The 20,612-nt window shown below is 43.3% G+C and overlaps 2 protein-coding genes across 7 annotated transcripts in view; one reads left to right on the top strand and one right to left on the bottom strand.

Annotated features, from left to right (window-relative positions):
- unc5a (unc-5 netrin receptor A) overlaps positions 1–10,926 on the top strand; it is a 178,266-nt gene extending 167,340 nt beyond the window's left edge. For all 4 annotated transcript variants that reach the window (XM_008419934.3, XM_008419933.3, XM_008419932.3 and 1 more), the window contains 4 exons: positions 506–655; positions 2,777–2,941; positions 3,062–3,240; positions 7,470–10,926. In XM_008419934.3, the coding sequence (XP_008418156.1) occupies positions 506–655; positions 2,777–2,941; positions 3,062–3,240; positions 7,470–7,635 (660 nt within the window). In that variant the 3' untranslated portion in view covers positions 7,636–10,926. The remainder of the gene's footprint in view (positions 1–505; positions 656–2,776; positions 2,942–3,061; positions 3,241–7,469) is intronic.
- Positions 10,927–12,375: 1,449 nt separating this feature from the next.
- The window catches only part of pdlim7 (PDZ and LIM domain 7), a 39,508-nt gene continuing 31,271 nt past the window's right edge, over positions 12,376–20,612 (bottom strand). For all 3 annotated transcript variants that reach the window (XM_017307189.2, XM_017307191.2, XM_017307190.2), the window contains exons 6-11: positions 18,230–18,282; positions 17,353–17,596; positions 16,760–16,940; positions 16,502–16,622; positions 13,599–13,714; positions 12,376–13,307 (exon numbers count right to left, since the gene is read on the bottom strand). In XM_017307189.2, coding sequence (XP_017162678.1) covers positions 13,221–13,307; positions 13,599–13,714; positions 16,502–16,622; positions 16,760–16,940; positions 17,353–17,596; positions 18,230–18,282 — 802 coding nt within the window. In that variant the 3' untranslated portion in view covers positions 12,376–13,220. The remainder of the gene's footprint in view (positions 13,308–13,598; positions 13,715–16,501; positions 16,623–16,759; positions 16,941–17,352; positions 17,597–18,229; positions 18,283–20,612) is intronic.

Genomic DNA, 20,612 nt, shown 5'->3' with positions numbered 1-20,612 from the left:
CCCAGGTAGCCAGCCGACTGGGGGGTGCGGCGGCTGCAGCGTTTGCATGCAAATGCTGTAGCCAGAAGCCGGCCGTGCAAACTCCGAGGCACGGCTTAAGCCTTGTGGAGGGGGGACACAAAAGCTCGGCGGAGACACGCTGGTCCAATCTTTGGGGCCGCATTCAGGAACACAATATCCCGATCCTAACATGTTCCACACCCCTGCCTCAAGCTCGTGCTGTGTGTGTGTCAGGCTCTGTGTGTGTGTCTGTACGAGTCCAAGTTTTCAATAGGCTTGATGTGATATCCTTTTTATCTCTGCCAGCGTGTGAGTGGATAAACTCTTCTTTCCAACGGAACGGTTCTGCATGCGAGTGAGAAACAAAGTGCGAGCTGTTATGAGTTATAGATTGTTTTTACACATTTCCACTGCACCTGCATGATGTTGACGGCGAACGTTACCCCCACCCCAAAACCTCCCCATCGGCTCTGATGCCTCTCTCTGCCACTTTCTCTCCCGTCAGGAGGTGATGCAGATGGAGAGGCAGCTCGGGGGTCGGCTGATTGACGAGCCACACGTCCTGCTTTTCAAAGACAGCTACCACAACCTGCGCCTTTCCATCCACGACATGCCCCAGGCGCACTGGAGGAGCAAGCTGCTAGCCGGCTACCAGGTGTGTTGGGCGGGGGTCGCTCTGGATCACTGTGACGGGGAACAGGAAATGTAATTCTGGTGCCTGACTGAATCTGTCAAATTAGTGAATCAGCTTTTAGAACAGGGGATGTCAAACTCTTTCTTTATGGGCCGTAACGAGATCACGAATGTGCTCATGGACCGGTTTGTGCCAGGATGTTTTGATGAAACCCAAACTGTTCAAATGTTATTTGATATCGGACACTGCATTCGTAAAATTAAACAATGTTGAGGTTTACAATATTTGTGCTTTTGTATAAATGCAGCTTCTTGTTACTCGCACAAAATAAGTAAAAAGTAAGAAATACTGCCACCTGCAGGTGGGAGTTAGCAGTGACTTAAATGAAAAATTTTTGGCCACTTTTGCATAAAATTCGCAACAATGTCCGAGTTACGCGTTACCGTAAAACAATGCCGGGATCTGTTGACTTTGTGTGAATTTTTACAATCGTGGAGTCGCGAGAAACTGGAGGGGCTGATTTATGTAGCTTGGAGTCTGGAGTCTATAGAGAGCCACATTCAAAACTACCGAAGGCCAGATTTGGCTCCCGGGCCTTGAGTTTGACACGTGTTTTAGAAGATTTCTTTACTTTTGCTTTTGAATTAGATTATTACATTATTTAGGAGCAACTTGTTATCACTAATTAATTTTAATGGCCTGTTATTCTCTGTGTAAACGTGTTTTTATTTTAGCTCAGATTTTTAATTAGACCTGTTCTAGACCAACTTGTATTCAATATCCACTCAAAGCGAGGGGCTTTTTTGTGTCCATTTCTTCCTAAATCTTCCCAAGTAGTTCACTAATTTATTGCATTATATTGTGTGCATGTTTTAATAGCATGTATATGTGGGCTGTGTGTGTGTGTGTGTGTGTGTGTGTGTGTGTGTGTGTGTGTGTGTGTGTGTGTGTGTGTGTGTGTGTGTGTGTGTGCGTGCGTGTGTGTGTGTGTGGGTGTGTGTGTGTGCGTGTGTATGTGTGTGCGTGCTCTAACCCAAAGGTGCAATCTTATTGATTAAACTAGCTGCTGCTCTCAAAGGGAGCTCGGATGAAATATGGAGCAGAATGTAAATAGTTTGCAGGCTGAATTTTTTTTTGGAAGCCCCCTCTCCTCCTCCACTGCTCTCTTTACCTGCACAGCCAGCAACCTTGCAGTCCTGCGACGGCAACACAAGGGCTATTCAAAGGGGGATGGGGTGGCGGTGGGGGGCTAGAAAATGTTCTGGCTGTAACTATGTAAGCACTGAGCACCGGGTCCCCAAAGAGCGCGCAGGCTGTGCCAAGCAAGCAGGGGCTGCAACAATGCACCCAGAGCATAGGCTTATTTCTCTGGACTGCGCCTGTTCATTTGGAAGTGTTGTTCCCCGCTCAGCAGCACAGTCAGAAAGACCTTTGCTCTCCCTGGAGCCGCTTGAAGACGTTTGCGTGCTTCGCCCACCGCCCTCCGATGGTCCGACTGGGTTACAGTGCCCCCATTTGGTCGGCGCCATGCACTGCAGGCCCACTTGACTCTCCAAGTGAGGTCTTGTTAGCAGTTGAACTTGGAGGAAAGTGGGAAGGTTTTTTTTTTAGCTTTCTTTTTTTTCCCAGCATTACTACCCTGCTTCTCCTGGGTTATGCAAATGAGGCATGAATATGGAGCAACAGAAATAAAAATGTTGAAATTGTCAGTCTTGATAAATTCAGCGAAACACTGTACCATAGCTCTATCAGAGCAGATACACTCCAAGCTGTTATGCATACATGTGTACGTATCCGTGCCCCTTGGCGTATTTCATGTTTAGCATCATTTACAGCTCTGTAGTTGCAGAAAATAAAAAAAATGCATAAAAAGGGATAAAGAGGAAACCGTGATCCAAATATAGCATTTAAGCTCCAAGTTTGACACTTTCTGTAATCCTCAGCCGGTCATCTTTTAACTGCTGCTCAAGATCCTATTTGTCAGCAACTGCAAATGTATTCCCTTTCACTCCTGTAGCCGTTTTCACCTAATGATCACAGTTTATGTCAGCGTAATTAATGATAATCTCGGCGTGTTACAGGTGGGCGGCCCTGTTTCAGACACGCGGCCCTGACTGTGCTGCTGCGATGTTTTTTCCGCAGGAGATCCCGTTCTACCACATCTGGAACGGTTCCCAGCGGTACCTGCACTGCACGTTCACTCTGGAGCGGCTCAGCCTCAGCACCTGCGAGCTCACCTGCCAGCTGTGCGTATGGCAGGTGGAGGGGGAGGGCCAGAGCTTTGCCCTCGACTTTAACATTGCCAAGGTAACAGTCGGAGCATGCAACCGCTGCGATCTCGCTTTTGGATTACTCACACACGCAGGCTGTTTTCGGTTCTGAGCTTAGAAAGGTGTGTATCTTGTGTCTTTCGGCTGCTCTCACCAGGACACGCGAGGTCTGGACTCCGAGTTCCTGCTAATGGACAGTAATGCGACGGCTCTGGCTGGGCCCAGCGCCTTTCAGATCCCGTATCTCATCAGACAGAAGATCTGTGGCAGCCTGGATGCGCCCTGTCCCAACGGAGCAGACTGGAGAATGCTAGCACAAAGACTTAAACTTGAAAGGTAAATGCAAACTTTGTAATGATCTAAAACGTGATCCGATAACCCGATCTGAGAATGAGGGAACTTGCAAAGAGTCATCTTAGACTATAAAGCGCATCCTCAGATATGCAGACTTCTTCTGTGGAAATGTTAGACAGTGTATAAAGGATTAACCTTTAAAGGTATTCAAATATTTAAAATTTTAAACTGTCCTCATGGTGAAACATGGCTGGGGTAGCTTCATGGTTTGGGGATGCTTTTCTTCATGAGTATTTGAAAGTCCATCTGGAGTTTGTTGCAATGAAAGTTATTTAACTCAGAAAGGCTGCAGAATCAAATGACTGCCATGCTTTTAAAATTCATATTTGTAAGAATAACATTGTGAAACGAACTTTCTTTTTACATTTTAGGTCATAATCATACACTCAGTTGTACATAAAATCCAGAAAAAACTATTTGTATATTTTTATGTGACACAATGTTGAAAAGCCCAGCACTGCATTTAGAAAACAGAACCGGAGTTTCATGGGGGGGGGTTTTCTATGTATTTGTAAAACTCTTCACCATCAATGAACGTGAAGTGCATCCATGTTCGTCCTAAAGTTCAGGTAAACAAGGTAATGCCTTAGCAAACTAATCCTCTTTCGACTCAGCTAACATTATGGGATTAATGTGGACTTGATGGATACAGCTATCATTCCTCCAAGAAAACATGACCCCTGTCTTCCCTTTTCCCTCAGAAACAGGTAAGCAGCTTAAAGTCTGCCGCTAAACTTCTGGCTGCGACATCCTGCTTAAAAGCTGTAATTGGAAAGGCTGCAAGCTAGCTGCCCATCAGCGACCGAAAAGAAAAAAAAAAAAACAGAGATGGAATAGTTTTGGATCTGTGCCGACCTCAGTCCAATTTGTTCTCCCGGTTACTGTACTTTATCACCCAAGCATCTGTAACAGAGTGAGGCCAGACATTGATCCCCTATCCGCCAATTTAATTTCTACCTCGTAATGAAATCAAATAGGAGCACCTAATTTGTCCAATCAACTTTATTTACCCCAATTAATTCCAGCCTGGAATTGATGCGCTGCAGGTTTAATTAGCGACGTTCAGCTCAACATAATCAATTCTCATTTAGGTCCTAAGGAAGGAACAACTTCTTTGTTGTTTGATCTGTCCTTAACAACATGTTTTCCTGAAAAGGCAGCAGCTGCTTGGCATTCTGTCATGCTGTATTTCTGTGTTTGTCTCTGACTGCGTAAAGCGTTCAGACCAAGCGGAACAGGACCGATCAATAAAACTTAAAATGCCAAGAACCTTTTATTTGATCTTTCTCTCTCCCAAGACCGAGCTAACGTCTGTGTCTGAGCTGCACAAGATAAGCCGGGGTTTCACACAGCGAGGTGAATAAGCACGGCTGACGCGTTGGACGCCAGGCTGCTTTTTTTTTCTTCTTCTTCTTCTTTTTAAATCTGGTTAATGACACAGAAGCTCATCTCCAGATATTTTTTTTTGACCAACACTCGTCTTTGTTGTTCTCAGGAAGTCGCTTACGCTATAAAATCCAGCTGGCTCGAAATGACACAGTGTTGTCGGCACTGCGTGTACAGCCAAAGCAGTCACATGTTCGTAGCCGTCGACGAAACGCTCCAGCAGGCAGACGGCAGCAGACGCGAGGAAACAACAGACTCTTTGGCTTTTCTAAAACACATCTCATTGTCTGTCTCTTCCCTTACAAAAAACAAACAAAAAAACCACTCCAGAGTGTGTGCTGCTCTTTTAATGTCATACGTGCAGACCCTGGACATTTGGGGAACAGAAAAAGGCTTTTAAATCAAACAAGCGTCCTCAGCTACTGCAGGGATCAGGTCCCGCACGACATCAAAACTGCAGCCGGCCGGGGCCACCGCTTTGTTGTCATTGATTGGGTTTGATTGAGGAAGGTGCCGTGCCTAAGACGGAAAAGGTCACCTCCGACTTAACTGTCAAAAGTTCATATAGGATTTGCCGTATGAGATTTGGGGGCCAATTGTAGCATCAAATAAAAAGCGGTGAAGGCTATGCAGTAAGCACACATGTGGACAAATTCGCGATTGTTAATGTTGTTTTAAAACAAAACAAAAAAAAAAAGTCTTAAAACGAGTTCTTTTTTTCATGGAAGAGTAGCAACATAAGGGAGAAAGCAATCTTTAATGTGCATTACATTTATTCAGTCAAGAAGAAAAATCCTTATTAGGTGACATCATTGTTGGTACTTTTACTGTGCAGAAGCCTCTTCTGCCAATATCTCAGCAGTTTTATCCTAATGTGACTTCTCACAGACTAGGAGTACAATCTCTCTCTCTCATTTAGAGCGAGAGAGATCTCTCTTTTATTCAACTCACATCACAGGATTTATTAGGCCTGTGGACTGAAATGGAAGGAGGCTGATTTTATGTCTGATGTCTAGTAGCGTGTTGATTGGGCCGTATAGTTTGGATCAATCTCAAAGCTGAAAGACCCGATGGCCCACCAGAATTTTATTTAAAACCACATAGGGACATTTTATAGAACAATCAAGTAACTATTTTACCTTCAGCTGTTATGAAAATGCTGCATGTATCAAATTGTCACCTTACTAAAATAACGGCCTAAGTCATCTTAATGACTTAAACCATTATTTTTGGGATGGTGACAAAATATTACCCTAAAGAAATCTGACTTCACAATTGGCTTTTGTCTCTTTAAGAAGCTCCGTCTCTTTCTGACAATGCCTTTTCATTAAGGTGTTTACTAGCGTGTTTAGGAGATGAGATGTCGTTTGTACGATTAGCTCAGCAGGTGTGCAGTTCCACCAGGTGTTTGCTAACTGCTGCTGCCACCAGTGGCGCAAAAAGTGGGTATTGCAGGGTATGCAACGTATAGGGGCGCAGCACCAGACGGGGCGCCAAAACCCCGTCTTGAGGGAGCGGCGCGCTGATGATGTTTTCCCATACACTTCAGCGCGCCTTACGCTTCTTCACCTGGCGCACATAACGAGGTAAATGTAGCGAGTTTTACCCTTCACGTATCGTCGCCTCTGGATGTTTTCGCATCCACCTGAATAATGTGTAGTTGCGCCACTGGCTGCCACTAGTCTGATGGAGCTGTGCAGGGAGAAACTCAGCAAAGGGGCTCAAGCTCCAAAGATGAGCAGTGATTTGTGAGTCAATGGCTGCTATGTTATATAAAGCTAGGACTCTAACAAGTAGTCTGTGGAGCAGAAACACCCTAATGAAATCATACAGTCTCACAGCTCCTCCTAACATGAAAAGATGGTTCATTATTTGCTTCAAGCTAACTCAACCTGGAGTGTTTATTGGTGGATCTCAAGGCAAGTTTGAACTATTCCACTATTACCTGGTTGTTTCTACCATGATTTCCTCTGACTGTGCCCTTTTTTTTTTTTTTTTAAAGAATGTACTACTTCATTTGTAGCCGTGTGTTAATGATTTAAAACTGACAGCTATAGATAACAAAATATGAACTGAGGATATTTATTCATGTGAAATTCCACATCCTTAGCACTTCCTCTCCAAAACTCCACCCAAACGTTCTCGTCTACCCTGGTGATTAATTTTTTTCCTTGTACACGTAGAGTAGAAGCAGAGGAAAACTAGTGTGTGGAAAAGGTTTCTGCTGTTGATCCCATCTGATCAAAGCAGTTAAAGTCGCAAACGTGATTAGGAAACTCCCGGCGTGTGTTTGGTATGGTAGGCATTCTCTGTGTTTGTGACACACGTTGCAGTTTTTATCTGTGAAGGATGCTATATGACTGAAAACTACTTGGGTTACTATGTAGAGGTTTGTTGAAACTCTGCTTTAATTATATTTATTTTAAAAGAGGGCTAGGAGGACCAAAATGTGTGCCAATGGGGATTTTATTTATTTATTTTTTTTAAATAATTTTGTGCTGACTGAATACATGTACTCAAAGGTTGGGCTTTTCAAAAATCTTTTCAGTTTGAGATGCGGCATTGAAGGCCAACACATTGGTCCACATTTGCTATTTTGGATTTGGTTTCAGCTTCAAGAGGCTGAACTGGTTGGGATGTAGTGCTGTGGTGCAGAACAAAAGCTGACATTGACAGAGCTACAAAAACCACAGAAGCGCCACAAAATATCAGCTGAAAGGGTTTTTTTCTCTCTCTCTCTACGACTTCTCCAAAGGAGAGAAAATGCAAAGCTGTCTTTTCTGATCTCTCATTATCCTCTGCCTCTCGTCTCCTTTGCTCCGCAGACACATGAGTTTCTTTGCATCCAAAGCGAGCCCGACCTCTGTGATCCTGGACCTGTGGGAGGCGCAGCACTTCCACAGCGGCAACATCAACCAGCTGGCTACGGTCATGGCTGACATCGGCAAACAGGAGGCCATGATTTTCCTAGTCTCTGACGGCGAATGCTAACCCAGAAACGGAGAGAGAAGAGAGGGAGGAAGAAGAAGAAGAAGAAGAAGGAGAGAGAGAGAGAGAGAGAGAGACTGGTGCAGAACACAGCAACATGCAGACATAACACTAAGAGCAGCTGGAAACAAAGAGCAGCGTTGTCCCAATGTGTCTCTTCTTTATTTTTAGGAGATAGCGGAAAGTTTATCTAGGATTGTGTCCTTTTACTCACACCCCCAAAACAGTAAGGGACGTCTGTAAACAACGGATTTCATTAGGGCGAAGGCTGAGCCGTGCGTTTCTGTCAGAAGGTTTTACGATATGTTTAACATGATATCACTTTCACTTTTTGTTCAGCGAGCTAAGAAGGAGCAATATGCAAATGCAATGTTCTAACTTACAGCCGATGTTGCAAATTCCTCTCAATCTTTTATGAACTTGGTTCGGAAAAACCTGCGTTCCACCCGGAATAACAAGGAGGGCCGGTCAGTCAGTTCAGGTGAAATATGCAATTGGCAGGTGACCATGACATTATCTCAAGACACGTTGTCCTGCGTGTAAGCGACCACGACGGCGCGTAGCACCGCCTGCACCGCTGCAGGTTTAAAAGCAGATTGTACGCCCCAGAAGTCCCGTCTCATCACGGTCTGTGCTTTTTTTTTTTTCCTTTTTTGTGTTACTCCAGCCGGTATCACTACTGTGAATGTAACATCTTGACATCTTGATTCAGCGAGACGCTTCGCAGCTTTTTCTGCTTCGAAATCAATACGTGTGTGTGGTTGGAACCTTTCTTCTTTAGGAGAGCAGTCGGTTTTAGTGCATCTCCACTCTGAGAATGAAGTCCTTTGATTTTGTTTCATCTCGTGCAGAATGTTACTCTGATCGTTCATCGTGTGAAGTTTTTTCTTGGGTTGTTGTTTTTGTGCGTTTTAGATTTCTCAGCTAATGAAGGAGCCATAAGCACTAAAAGGCGTTCTCGCTGCATTTATGCGAACAGCGAATGTCGTCAAAAGTGACATTTTTCACCTCCTTGATTACATTCATTCTCCAGCACACAAACATTGGCCACAAAAAAAACAGGGTTATTAAACTCCATGGATAATGTAGCGCACTTTGCCACAGAAAAATCTGAAAACAAATTCTTCAAAATTGTCACGTCAAAAGGGAAAACTGCAGCTTTGTTTATGTTATTTATAAAGCAATTTTGGTGGTAATTCAATATTTGCCGCGCAGCAAACGCTATTTCCACATGAGACGAGCCGTCTCAGTCAAAAATTCACACAGTCTTTTTGTTTGTCCATAGCAACGCTGGAAAGTGTGTGTTTTCTCTCCCTTTTTTTTTTTTAGCATTAATTTCCACAGTAATTTCTTAGTAATGGATGTGTCAAGTCATGAGCAGAGCTTGATGAAAACCCCACAGGTCGAGCGGTGCACTTCACAGACGGTGTGAGCAATCCCAAACTAGCCATAGTTCTGTCTGCCTCAGGGTTGCATGTGAAGCTGTCTGTTTAAAGATGGAAGGAAAGGCCCTTTCTCCATCCCGCCATCCGTGTCTCAGCCTTTAAACTTCAACGGATTCCTTTTGCGATTGTCGGATATCTGGAATGTACCTTTACGTTTTTCTTTTCAGTGGGGGGGGAGCACCTGTTTTTCTTTCACCGGGTTTAAAACTTGTGTTTCCCATGGCAACTCGGATCTTTCCACCCCTTTATAAACACTTTCAACCCCTTTTTATATGAAGATGCCATAAAAATCCAATGTTACCTTTTTAAGAACCCTTGGATTATTCCCTCAAAGAAGAAAAAGAAAAAAAAAAAAAGATGATTACGCTCAATCATCGCCACATTGTAATATGTAAATAGTTTTTCTATACCAGCCACGTGCTGTCACTTTGCATACTGTATATCAGCAGAGTTGGTAACCAAAGTTTTAGGAATATCATTTGAGTCCACCACATCCTCGTATTGTATCCATCAGAACCGTTTTGACACCGTTTGTACTTGCAGAATCAGTCAGTTTACCATCATTTAACTTTTTTTTTTCTTTTCCTTCTGAAAGTCGATGCATAATTTGATCACTTTGTAAACAAATGTAAATTATATTTTAATATGAAGCCAAAAAAAAAAGAAAAAAAAAAAAAGAAGAACGCAACACTTAACTGGCGCAGCATTTGTCAAGTCTAAAAACCGTGACGTGTTTGCCTATATCCTGTTCTTTGGCGATCTAGCAGTGATTTGCAGTGTTAAGGGTTTAGAGGCCGTTTTCGCAGGACGTTTCTGTTCGCTCTCATCCTGGGTCTTTTCATTCCCACCACTTGTTGGAAAGCATTTAAACACAAAGGTGGAAGCAGTCGCCGACGCTCTCGGTGAGTCAGCAAGGCTAATCGCCGGAGGACGTCAGTCCTCGGACGGCGTCGACGCAGCAGCATGTTCGGGGGAAGGGGGGGGGAAATGAGCCGCGGTAGTTGTACAGTCAGACTGTAGCTGGGGAAGTTTTAGCACCCTCGTCATCGTCTTGGATGTGTTGCCTAAGTACATTTTCAGTGATGTTGCACAGCATCTGTCTTCACATCTGAGTCATGCAGCACATCTGCAGTTACTGTGTGATGAACACCGGCTACTTCATGATAGAATCTCAGACTGATAGCTCTGTGGAAGACTCGCCGTGTCTGTAACACGAATGCTTTGTTCGAGGGTTTATGCTGTCAGTTCACCCTGTGATACATCTCAGCACTGTATTCTTTGTCACTCATTACTATTCGGTGTGGAGGACGTGCGCATATTTAAGTATGTGTGTGTGTGTTGTGTATGTATGCGTGCGTGTGTGTGTGCAGACCTCCCTGTCACTGACTGAACTGTTTTCTTTTTTGAACTAAGAACAATAGACTTCTGTACTTGTGAATGGTTTTCTATTTAGTTCCTTGGTTCAATGTCCCTTGCCTTTCTGCAAGTCAAAAATGCTGTATTTATTACATGCCACAGCGCTTATGCAATTGTATAATCCTTCTATTGTTTTCTTTGTTTGGAGTTTTTCTTTTTTTTTAACAAAAAAAAAAAAAACCTTTTGTGTTCCTTATCGTCAATGTAAACTGTTGTCAAAACTTTTGTGGCAGTGGAAAAACTTCTGCTAAGGGAGATTTTCTGTACTTTTGGACAATGTTATGGATTTGTGGGTAGAATTTTGGAAATTCGTTTCTAAGTGCTTTCAAGTATTTACTTGGCCTTATGTATATATATCTATCTATGACATTTCAAAAACCTATGTATAGTAATTCAATCGGAAATTGTTGTAAATAAATTATATATTGTTACATCAAGGACTGGATTCTTTACATTAAAACGGATAATAATAAAAAAATGATCATGTGTTCAGGTCGTCTTAAAACAACTATTAAGACTTTCATTACGTTATATTTTGCTTAAATTCTCCAATTCCAGCAAAAACATTCAGTCCCAGTTAAAGCAGAAACAGCAGAAGACAACAAATCCATGTTCACCCACGTCAGCAATTTCTGCAGACAGCAGCAGTTTCTACTAGCAGAAAATGAAATTATGTTGCGCATAGGCAGTCAACATATTCATTCAAGATTTTTTTTAATGGATAATTTATTCATTTTCATCAGATAATTTGTCTCCATCCCAAAACATCCATGCCATTCTTTTTTTTAAATTTAACGATGGGTTGAAATTAGTGACATTTAAGCTGAAAGGTTCAGCCAATTAAAAAAAAAAACACCTCAGCATCTGATGGTTTAACTTCACTATCATGTCTAAAACAATAGCTTGATGCAAAGCTCACATTATTAGACTATTAGACTTCATCCTGGCGCCACACAGGAAGGCAGCCGGTCGCAATAAGGGATACGTCTGTAACAGAAGCAAATGATGACATCTTTTACTTTTCAGCAAACCTCCAACATAAACGGTTATATTTTGGAAAAAAAAAAAAAAAAAGTTACTTTCGAGTAAAGAACACTTGCGCAACAAATGTGCAAGGTCAGCACAAAATTTGCTGACCTCGCAACGGACTGTCTCCACCGCAGCGGTCCGCCGAGTTAAAACTCGGTTCACGTTGCAGAGACGCTGCGCATTTCTATGACTTAGTGATTCTATTTGTTATTTTGGATGTTTCAGCTATTCATCGTTTGGAAAATCTCTCGGTTTAAGTAACCAACTTCAAAGGACCCTCAGCGTTTCCTGACTTCCACATTTTGTACTTTTCCATTCTATGATTATTTTTGCACAATAAAAGTCTCCAGGCAACAATTGATATAAACCATAGGTCAAATCGCATCTCCCATACAGAGAGAATGTGGTTAATAATCCAGCAGGAGGGTTGCTCACATTCAGATCTACAGACAAGGTTAATAAGGTGCATAATTCTTAGAATGTAATGCAGTATTATTATTATTATTATCTTCAATATTCATCAAAATACCAGAGAAATGAACCGATTCACAAGAGAACAATAAATGTATTCAAAATAGTAGGTATGAAAGACAGAGATGATTTGGTTAAAAAATAAACCCAAAGCTCTTTGAAGGCAAAAGTTAGGGCTGCAAGATATTTGGAAAATATTTTAAGTTGAACAATATATACTAAACACTGAAGCAACCCACTGTTGGAGATTTAAAGATAATTATCCATCAAGGCCATGTGACAAAGAAACAAATGTTTTTTTAACTCATCAAGACCTACTAAGAAGGTTTGGGTTTAACATTTTAATAAAAAAAAAAAAACAACAAAAAGAAGGGCCTCAGTCTTTTCTGTGGGTTAAGTAAATAGTTTTATTTGAAAATGTAAGCTATAAACACACGCAGCCCAGATCTGAAGCAGTTTAAATACATGGTATGGAGCGAAAGCAATGAGGTGTCGTGATATTATGTCACAATGAAAAAAAAATTTGAGTTTGATTCCCTTTTCAGCTTGGAAATGTGAAAAGGGGAATTTCTTTACATTATGGAGGTTCTCCATTAAACACATCTGTGACATTTTAAAATGGGACCAATTAAGGATTTCACCATAAAACATTCTCATCTATTGGCTCCGACTTGTCAGCACTGAGGTGGAACCTGCAGCACTTCATGCTTCTTGAGGAAGAGGAGGAGGAGGAGGAGGAGGGGTTGGCGGTTCGGTCCAATCAGGCAGAAAGCAGCAGCCCTGACTGCTTCCCAACACATTAAAGGGCACTGCAGGTGTGTGATTACTACAGGCTCACTGACTCCTTTAGACCACCGATGTCACTTCACAAAGATTGAGGATGATTGCAATGAATCTCGATAAAAAAAAAAAAAAACAAGAGCGACTTTTTTTATTTTTAGATAAAAAATCAAGTAGGCACGGAGTTGGAATAATTCTTTGCTTGCATCCAGTTTTGCAGCACAGCTTTTGTCTTCGCGGGCAGCGAGGTGGACTGTGTGTGAAGCTAGCGTTGAGCTCGGCGTATAAAAACAAAGTCTGCGGGATAGAAAAGAAGCTTGCGCTCAACTCCGTGTGTGTGTGTGTGGCTGGCAAAGGACGGGATGTGGAGTTTGTCGGAGGGCGGGGTGGGATATAGAGGAGGTGGTGGGAGATGCGTTGCTTCCTCTGAAGGTGTAGCCGGCTCTCTTACACCGGAGCAAAAGCGTGGCCTTTGCACAGGGGCTTATCCTTTTTCGAGTAGAACGTCTTCCCCTCCAGGTTGATTTGGCAGAGCTTTAAAAGATGAAAGACAGACAGAGAGACAGATTGAGAAACCAGGGCAGAGGAGACAGACTTCACCAGTGCACCGTTTTCAACAGGGCAGAGATTGTAGACATTATTTACTCGACTCGGGAGTTTTCCCTCACAGAAATGAGCGGGAGCCGGAGATCGCGAGACAGACAGCAGGTGACGAGTTAAAGGACAAAAACCGAGGGAAGAGGCAGATTGTGCAGATGCGGTTGGACGGGGACAGACGAGAGATGTGGGCCGAAGAGAGGAGCCGAATCAATCAAAATGACTTACAGCACAGACGAAGCACGTGTCATGCCAGCTGTAGCCCAAGGCCTCCAGAAAGCGATCGCCGGCATCAATCTTGAAGTCGCAACCATGGCATTTGGTACCGAACATCTTTTCGTAGTCTGGAGAGAGAAAAAAAAAACATGAAAGAATGAGAGAGAGGGAAAAAAAATAAACTGTTCTCATCTATGAGATCAGATCAGGACATCTCCATGACCTCCTCTCTTGCATCACTTCACCTGAAAGGGGAGTTCAGAAACACAGATTGTGAAAGCCTTTTATGTTTAATAAAACCCGAGGTCTCGGCTGTTTACGATGATATGTCCCACCAAACAGCCACTTAAAGGAATTGAACCGCGGCGGGAACAACGTGCCGAAGCCAGGCGGCGGCTCCTCTCCTCATCGCCGTGGAAGTTTTGTGGCATTTTGTGCAGCAGTCGGGGATTTTTCTGCACAGTTTAAGGAAGGATTAGGATGGGGGGAGCGGAAGTATTACTCTGGATACTTGACCGGTCTATGCTGGTCTCTTTCATCACAAGGACTCTGGGGGGAAGCGTCGGGTTATAATGCTGCTTCTCAGGAGCGAGTGGCTGAGAGCTGCTCAATCCCTGCAAGATGCTGAGGCAGCAGAATGTTTATCAGAGCTAAAGGCGTTATTCAGAATATGAGCACTTGGCTTCCTGGCTTCTGCTCTGATAAAGCAGTCGTGCAACGTCGGGAGCGTCAGCGGTGAGCAAGGAGCCCGCCGCCCCGCTAAATCATTTATGGCATAATGGAAGCGTACGCACCATTCATAAAAGCCAGCAGAGAAATGCATGGTAAACTGGAGCTAAATAGATTACAGCAGATGAAAACATCACACTTTATGATCGACTGCTACGCGCCGCCTAATTCTACGACACAAAAGCTCGGAGCGATGCTGCGCCCGCGTTTTACAAAACTCTCTGACAAATAGCCTGATAAAGGGAAGGGGTGGGTGGGGGGGGGGGAATAAAAACGTCTTCGAGAAGAAACTGGGGAAGGGATGCGCTGCGGTGAGTTTCTGTTACAAAGGAGGCAGATTTGAAGAAAAACAAACAGTGAGAAAGTCCTTTGTTCCACCCAGCGGCTGCGTTTCTTCTGTTCTGTGGCCTGAACTGCTTCCTCCATCTGAAGGGAAAAGATCAAACATCCATCACAAAGTCAACGCTGTGTGATGGCGTGTCAGCCCTCCTCACTTCACCCGCCGATTTATCACCAGTAAGCATTTATAATAAATATGTAGAACCGGATCCGGGAGTGAAGCTACACGGGTTGAGATGTTTCTCAGTTGGCAGTGGAACTAATCAATCTGTGCATGCAGATTTTCAGCACTTTTTTTTTTTTTTTTTTTTTACTTGTTTGCCAAAGCTTTGTATTATGTTGCTGTTAAATGGAGTCTGTCTTTATCTCCGATTTGAAAATAAGCCTCCTGTTACATTTTTTTTTCCTTTCTGAATGTCACTGTCTGTTCAGCTTATCCTTCCACCTCCCAACAGATCCACCAAAACCCACATGCGGTGCTTTGAAAAAGTATTTATACCCTTTGAACTATTGCACATTTTGTCATGTTAGAAAGATGAGAAAACATTTGCATCCCACGTGTGTTTGTTCATTATACTGAGAAACAAAAAAACAAAAAAAACACTTGAAGCTTAGTCACACCGGATGACGAGCATCACTAATCATATCCTGCTGTAGATCCTCAAAAGGATTTCAATCTGAACTTTGACTGGGCCATTTCAACACACAAATAGGCTTTTATGTAAACCATTCCATTGTAGCTCTGGCTAAAAGTCGAGAGCCCGTTTAGCACATCCAGACGTTTTAGATGCCAATCAAAAAAGCCAGAGAAGATAAACACCTCATAACATAAACTAGAGTTTTATGTGTGACAAACCTTAAGCTAGCTGCTGGAAGCAACATTAAAAGAGCAACGTGTGGCTGCGGAAAGGCAACTGGACGTCACATCAGAGCAGAAGATTCCGTGTCCTACATAAATGGAGCCAAAACGGAAAGTAAACTTTCCTCGGAGCCCTTCAGCGGTGATCGAGCAGAGCTGAGGCAGAGCAGCTGCAGCCAGACTGTGCTGATTTGCATACCCACACGTTAAATGAGGTAACGCTGGAGAGTCATTCAACATCTGAGCCATTTTAAGCCATAAAGGATCATTTTTTGTAAAAGAAAAAAAAAACCGCAAGTTTGATAAATGGAGACCCGCTAAATAACCCCAACACTTGAGCAACAAACATATTTAAACATGCCATTAGCCAAGCATTCCCGTTGCAACGTTCCTAAAAGGATTTCAAATTTTTTATATCGGCGATAGACGCATTAACGTTTTATTTTCTCACCCTGTTTTGTGGAGATGGTTACATCGCATATTAAGAGAGGACATGCATCATAGGGATCACTTTACCGAGGCACGAAAGCAGCAGATGTGGCTGTGCTTCTATTGACCATGTAATCGCACAAATTGGAATTAAGAAAATAAATCTGCAAAATTGGAAACACTGATTTTGGGGGGGAAAAAAGTCACATTTTTCGCTAAAAAGTTTTGGCTAAGATGAGATTTTTCCGCCGTCTCAAAATCAGTGTGATCAACAACCGATTGTCATTACTGGTGGAAATAACACTCGGTTAGGAGGACGACGGCGTGGCATGTTTTTTTAACGATTCACGTGTGATTTCAATTGCATTTTTTTATTTAATTGCGAAATTGTGCTTTTTCGACATTAGCAGAATATCGACAAAGGTTTGCACACATTTGGAATAGAAGCCCAGCTTGTGAGTGTGAAGATGTTTGTGTGTGTGTGTCAGATGGACCGCTGTCGTTGCCACAGCTGGACGCTGAACCCAGGGTGCGCATTGTGTGCTGTCCGGTGTCTCACCTCTCTCACAGTAGGGCTCGCCCTCCTCCATGTAGAAGGCCTGGTTCCTGATGGGATTCTTACAGGCTGCACACTTGAAACACTGAACGTGGTAGGTCATCTTCAGGGCGTGCATGATTTCCTACAAGCGGATGAAAGATTTGCATCAGGCCAGCCGTGGGGAACATAATCTCCTCGCAGAGCAGCAACTATCATTTTTCCACATTCGATGCATCTCCCGTGTATTAACGGATTTCGCGCGGATTTTGCTGGCTTTACCCCTGTTATTATCTTCTTGCACTTGGCACAGTTGGGCGCGTAGCGGTTATCGTGGCACTTTGTGCAGTAGACGGAGCCCCTTTCCTCGAAGAAGCCGCCCTCCTCCAGGACCGCCTTGCACTGGGAGCACGTGAACTCCTCTGGGTGCCAGGAACGCCCCAAGGCCACCAGGTACCGACCCCTGGAAAACATTCACATTGCATCAAAGTTCACTCCAGAATCCACTGCAAAACAGAGATGCACTAACAATAGCAGCCAGCAGAAGCCCAGTGATCTCTGTAAACAAAAACTAGGCATGTTTTCAGCTCTCCTAAGCGCTCTGTGTCTTTGCATGTTAAAGAACAGCTCCTCTGTTTGCTTGCAGAATAAGAACTAAGGTCTCTCACAGAGATGACAGGATAATCCTTGTCCTCTGTGATAAAAGATGTCTCCAGACGCTGTGAATTATGCTGACGGCCTTAATTTGCAGCAGACACGCAGCCCGTCGTTGTGCATATTAACCACCTTAAATTATTCATCATCTCAAACAGGACTCTGGAAGGAGCAAACGGCGACATTATTCCATGGCGCAGACGCCGTGGGCACGGAGTTACCTGATGATTTTGTTGCAGGCGCCACACACCGGGGTCCTCCCGCTGTCTTCGGGCGCCTGCTGCGCTGCCTGCAGGATGGAGCTGCGGTTCTGCATGGGCGTCGGCTGGACCGGCTGCTGGTGCTGGGTCACCACGGTGCTGGTTTTGTCCGGCCGGTAGCGATCAGCAAAGTTCGGGTCCGTGACCCACGGCGGCCTGCAGGAGGGACCGGAAGTCCCCGCTGCCGCCGCTGCCGTTTTTGAACCTGGGGTCGGATATACGGGCAATTTTAGCGAGGGGTGGGCATTTATCGCTTATCATGATAAACTTCTCGTCGTAAGATTCGATTTATCATTATGATAAATTCTATTTAATGATGTTTAAAAAAAAAACTGTCTGTATTGCCGGGATTGTTATTTTTACCATTTCCTCCACTGTTTTATCAATGACAGTATCAATGAATATAAATAAATTTGAAAATGCAGTTACTGTGAGCAGTTTAATGATAAAAAAAAAAAAAAATATTTTAAAAATCACACTTCTTTATGTGACCGGTGTCTTCAAGAAGCAAATGGGAATGTTTTTCAAAAGCGGTATTTGTGTTTGTGGGGCGACAATTACTGTGACACACAGTCCCAGCTACTTAAAAAAAAAAGACGTAATAACTAGTTCTTATCGTCGCTTTTATCATTACAGCAATATTGCCACAGAAAATTGTGTTAAAACTTTAAAGTCCATCTCGCCCAAACCTAGTTTTAGCTTTGATAAAGCGCTCTCTTTTCAAACGGCAGTCGGCTCATGAGCACCTATTAACACTTAAGAATAATAATCTATTAGCGTAACCTCCCCCAGATGCTGCTGGGGTTCGTTTTATGCATCAGGGGGTGCAGAAACTCACCATCTGGTTTATCTGCGGCTTGGGTCTTGGCAGAGGAAGGAGTTGGCTCGAGGCTGCGGGGAGAAAATGACTAATTAGGAAAAAAAATACAACACACTATGCGCAGTAACCAAGACACCTTCTGATTGAATGTCATGTCAGAATATCAGCATTCATGTCCATCTGTATTGGCTTCTGCATGGTGGAGTTGGAGCACCAGCCTCAATAAGGAGACATGGGAATCACTGGTTTACATCAAAGCATCACTGGACAATTGATTTATTTCTGTAAGAAATCAAAAAGTGGAAAATCTCGTAAAGATTCATGACAAACGGAGTGACTGAGTGGCTTGCAGCTGGTACAAAGCTGAAATCCAGTTTCTCAGGCAATTAGAATATTAAACAAGACGATTAAAAAATATATATTTTTAATAGGGAAATATCAGCTTAGCTGTGCCCAATCTCAATACTTGGCTGGAGTTGTTTTTGGACAAACTACTGCATCAATGTAGCGTAGCATGGAGAGAATCAGCTTGTGACTCTGCCAAGCTAAGGCTGAGTCTGGTGTTTCTCTTGACAACTCCTCCAAATAAGGTGGCAGGAATTGAACTTTACAATCCAAAGAAACATTTTTACTCTTGCTCCTACTAAACACAGCGTCTAGATCAGTAAAACTGACTGTGTTTGACTTCACAATCCTCTCAAGGCTGTGTTATCACTTTTGCTTTCACATCTTTTTCTATACTTTGTCCTTCCACCCAACCTTTCTGTAATATGCCTGAACAACCAGCTTCTTTAACAATGACCTTAAGTGATTTAGCCTTCATGTGAGGGAAGGTCAGCTGTCTTACCCATGACTGTGCACAAAAGCGAGATTTATCTATTGAAATTAAATTTTTCAATAAAATTGCCTTGTACAATATTACTTTTCGAAGAAAATCTCATCGAGTCATGATAATCTAATTTAAATGCTTAAAATACAACAAATAAAACACGCGTCTTGCTTTTTGAACTGAAACACTGAGATTAACGTTTTGATGACATTCCAGTGCATTAAGATGAATCTGCACATGAAGTTTAAAGTTGAAGAAAACATACCGCACTAGAGGTTTCTCCAGTGGTGATGAAATAAAGTGAGAGGCTTACGTTCAGTCGTCGTGTCTGCAGAACATTTTCCATGATTATCCAAAGCTTTTGAGAGACAGAATCGCATCATTTAATGTGCTTCAAAAACCAAGGCTGCCCAGCAGATGTACATTCAGTAAAAACTTCCGACTCGAGTTAATAAGAGACGTTCAAAAGCTTCTACTCAAATGAGGGTAATAAGCGGCCCCCGTAAAAAAAATAAATAAATCAGCTGAGTGACTGACGTTCACAGGCAGAAGCGCTGAAACGTATCCTTGGCAGATCTGGATGCAGAGGAGCTCGTTTCAAGCCTGCATGTGAAGGAAATAAAGAGCTTCCCTCATTTCAAAGTTCTGTTACCCGCAGCAAACGCAACTATATTTCCGACAATCTTCAAACTACGACTGAAGGGGGGAAAAAAAAAAACAACTTCTGAGCCAACACACTGAGCTCTGGAGAGGTTTTATTGTGAGAAAGCAGAAGGGGGGGGGGGGAATGTCACCCTGCCTTAGGCATCACTCATGTTTACATCATCAACTGTGCCATCATGCACCATCCACTAATGAAACATCACGAAATTGTGTCTCATTAGTTAAGAGGAAGCTGCGAACTCAATCACCCTCCATCAAACTCATCCTGTAGCATATCAATCCATGTATTGATTGTTCTGCTTATGAATCCCCCCCCCCCCCAAAAAAAACAAAAAAACACGAACTTCAGACAAAGAAGTTTGTGGAGGTGGGAGAAGCTGCGAGATTTCTTACTATATGGCCGCAAAGAGAGAAAACATAATGCTCTGGTTGGAAAGAAAAACCTTCTCCAAACGGTGTGTTTTTAATAATAAAGGAAGTTGAAACTCAGATGTCTGGAGAAATAAGATGGCTGACAGTGGAGAGGTTCAGGAAGGTAAAGACCTTCTAGCTGAGAAAAATACAGGCGAACAAAGCAAAAGGAAGGCAGAACGAGAGGGATCTCTGGTGGCCAGGTTAAATGAAGGGCAGCGCCTCTTACAGAGCGTTTGGCACGCAGACCCTGGGTCAGCCGGCCTCTACTCCGCACACTGATAGACTGCGCCTTCTGGGACCCAACCTAACAACTCACAAAGCCACGTCCTGGTCAAACCGTGCTGACCTTGGTTTACTCTCCCCCCTGTCTGGCTGCCCTACATGGCAACAGGCCAGTTTCACACAACTTTAGGAGGTTTTGTTAGTTGCGCTTCTCTAAGTGAAGGTCAGAGGTGCAAATTGCTCAACATCCTTGATGGCAGGTTTCTCCCACCT

Source organism: Poecilia reticulata, chromosome 10, assembly GCF_904066995.2.
Source record: "Poecilia reticulata chromosome 10, P_reticulata-male-v2, whole genome shotgun sequence".
In the NCBI taxonomy this organism is placed as follows: Eukaryota; Metazoa; Chordata; class Actinopteri; order Cyprinodontiformes; family Poeciliidae; genus Poecilia; species Poecilia reticulata.
Note: the sequence above shows the minus strand (reverse complement) of the source record. Positions and strands in the feature narration are given on the sequence as shown.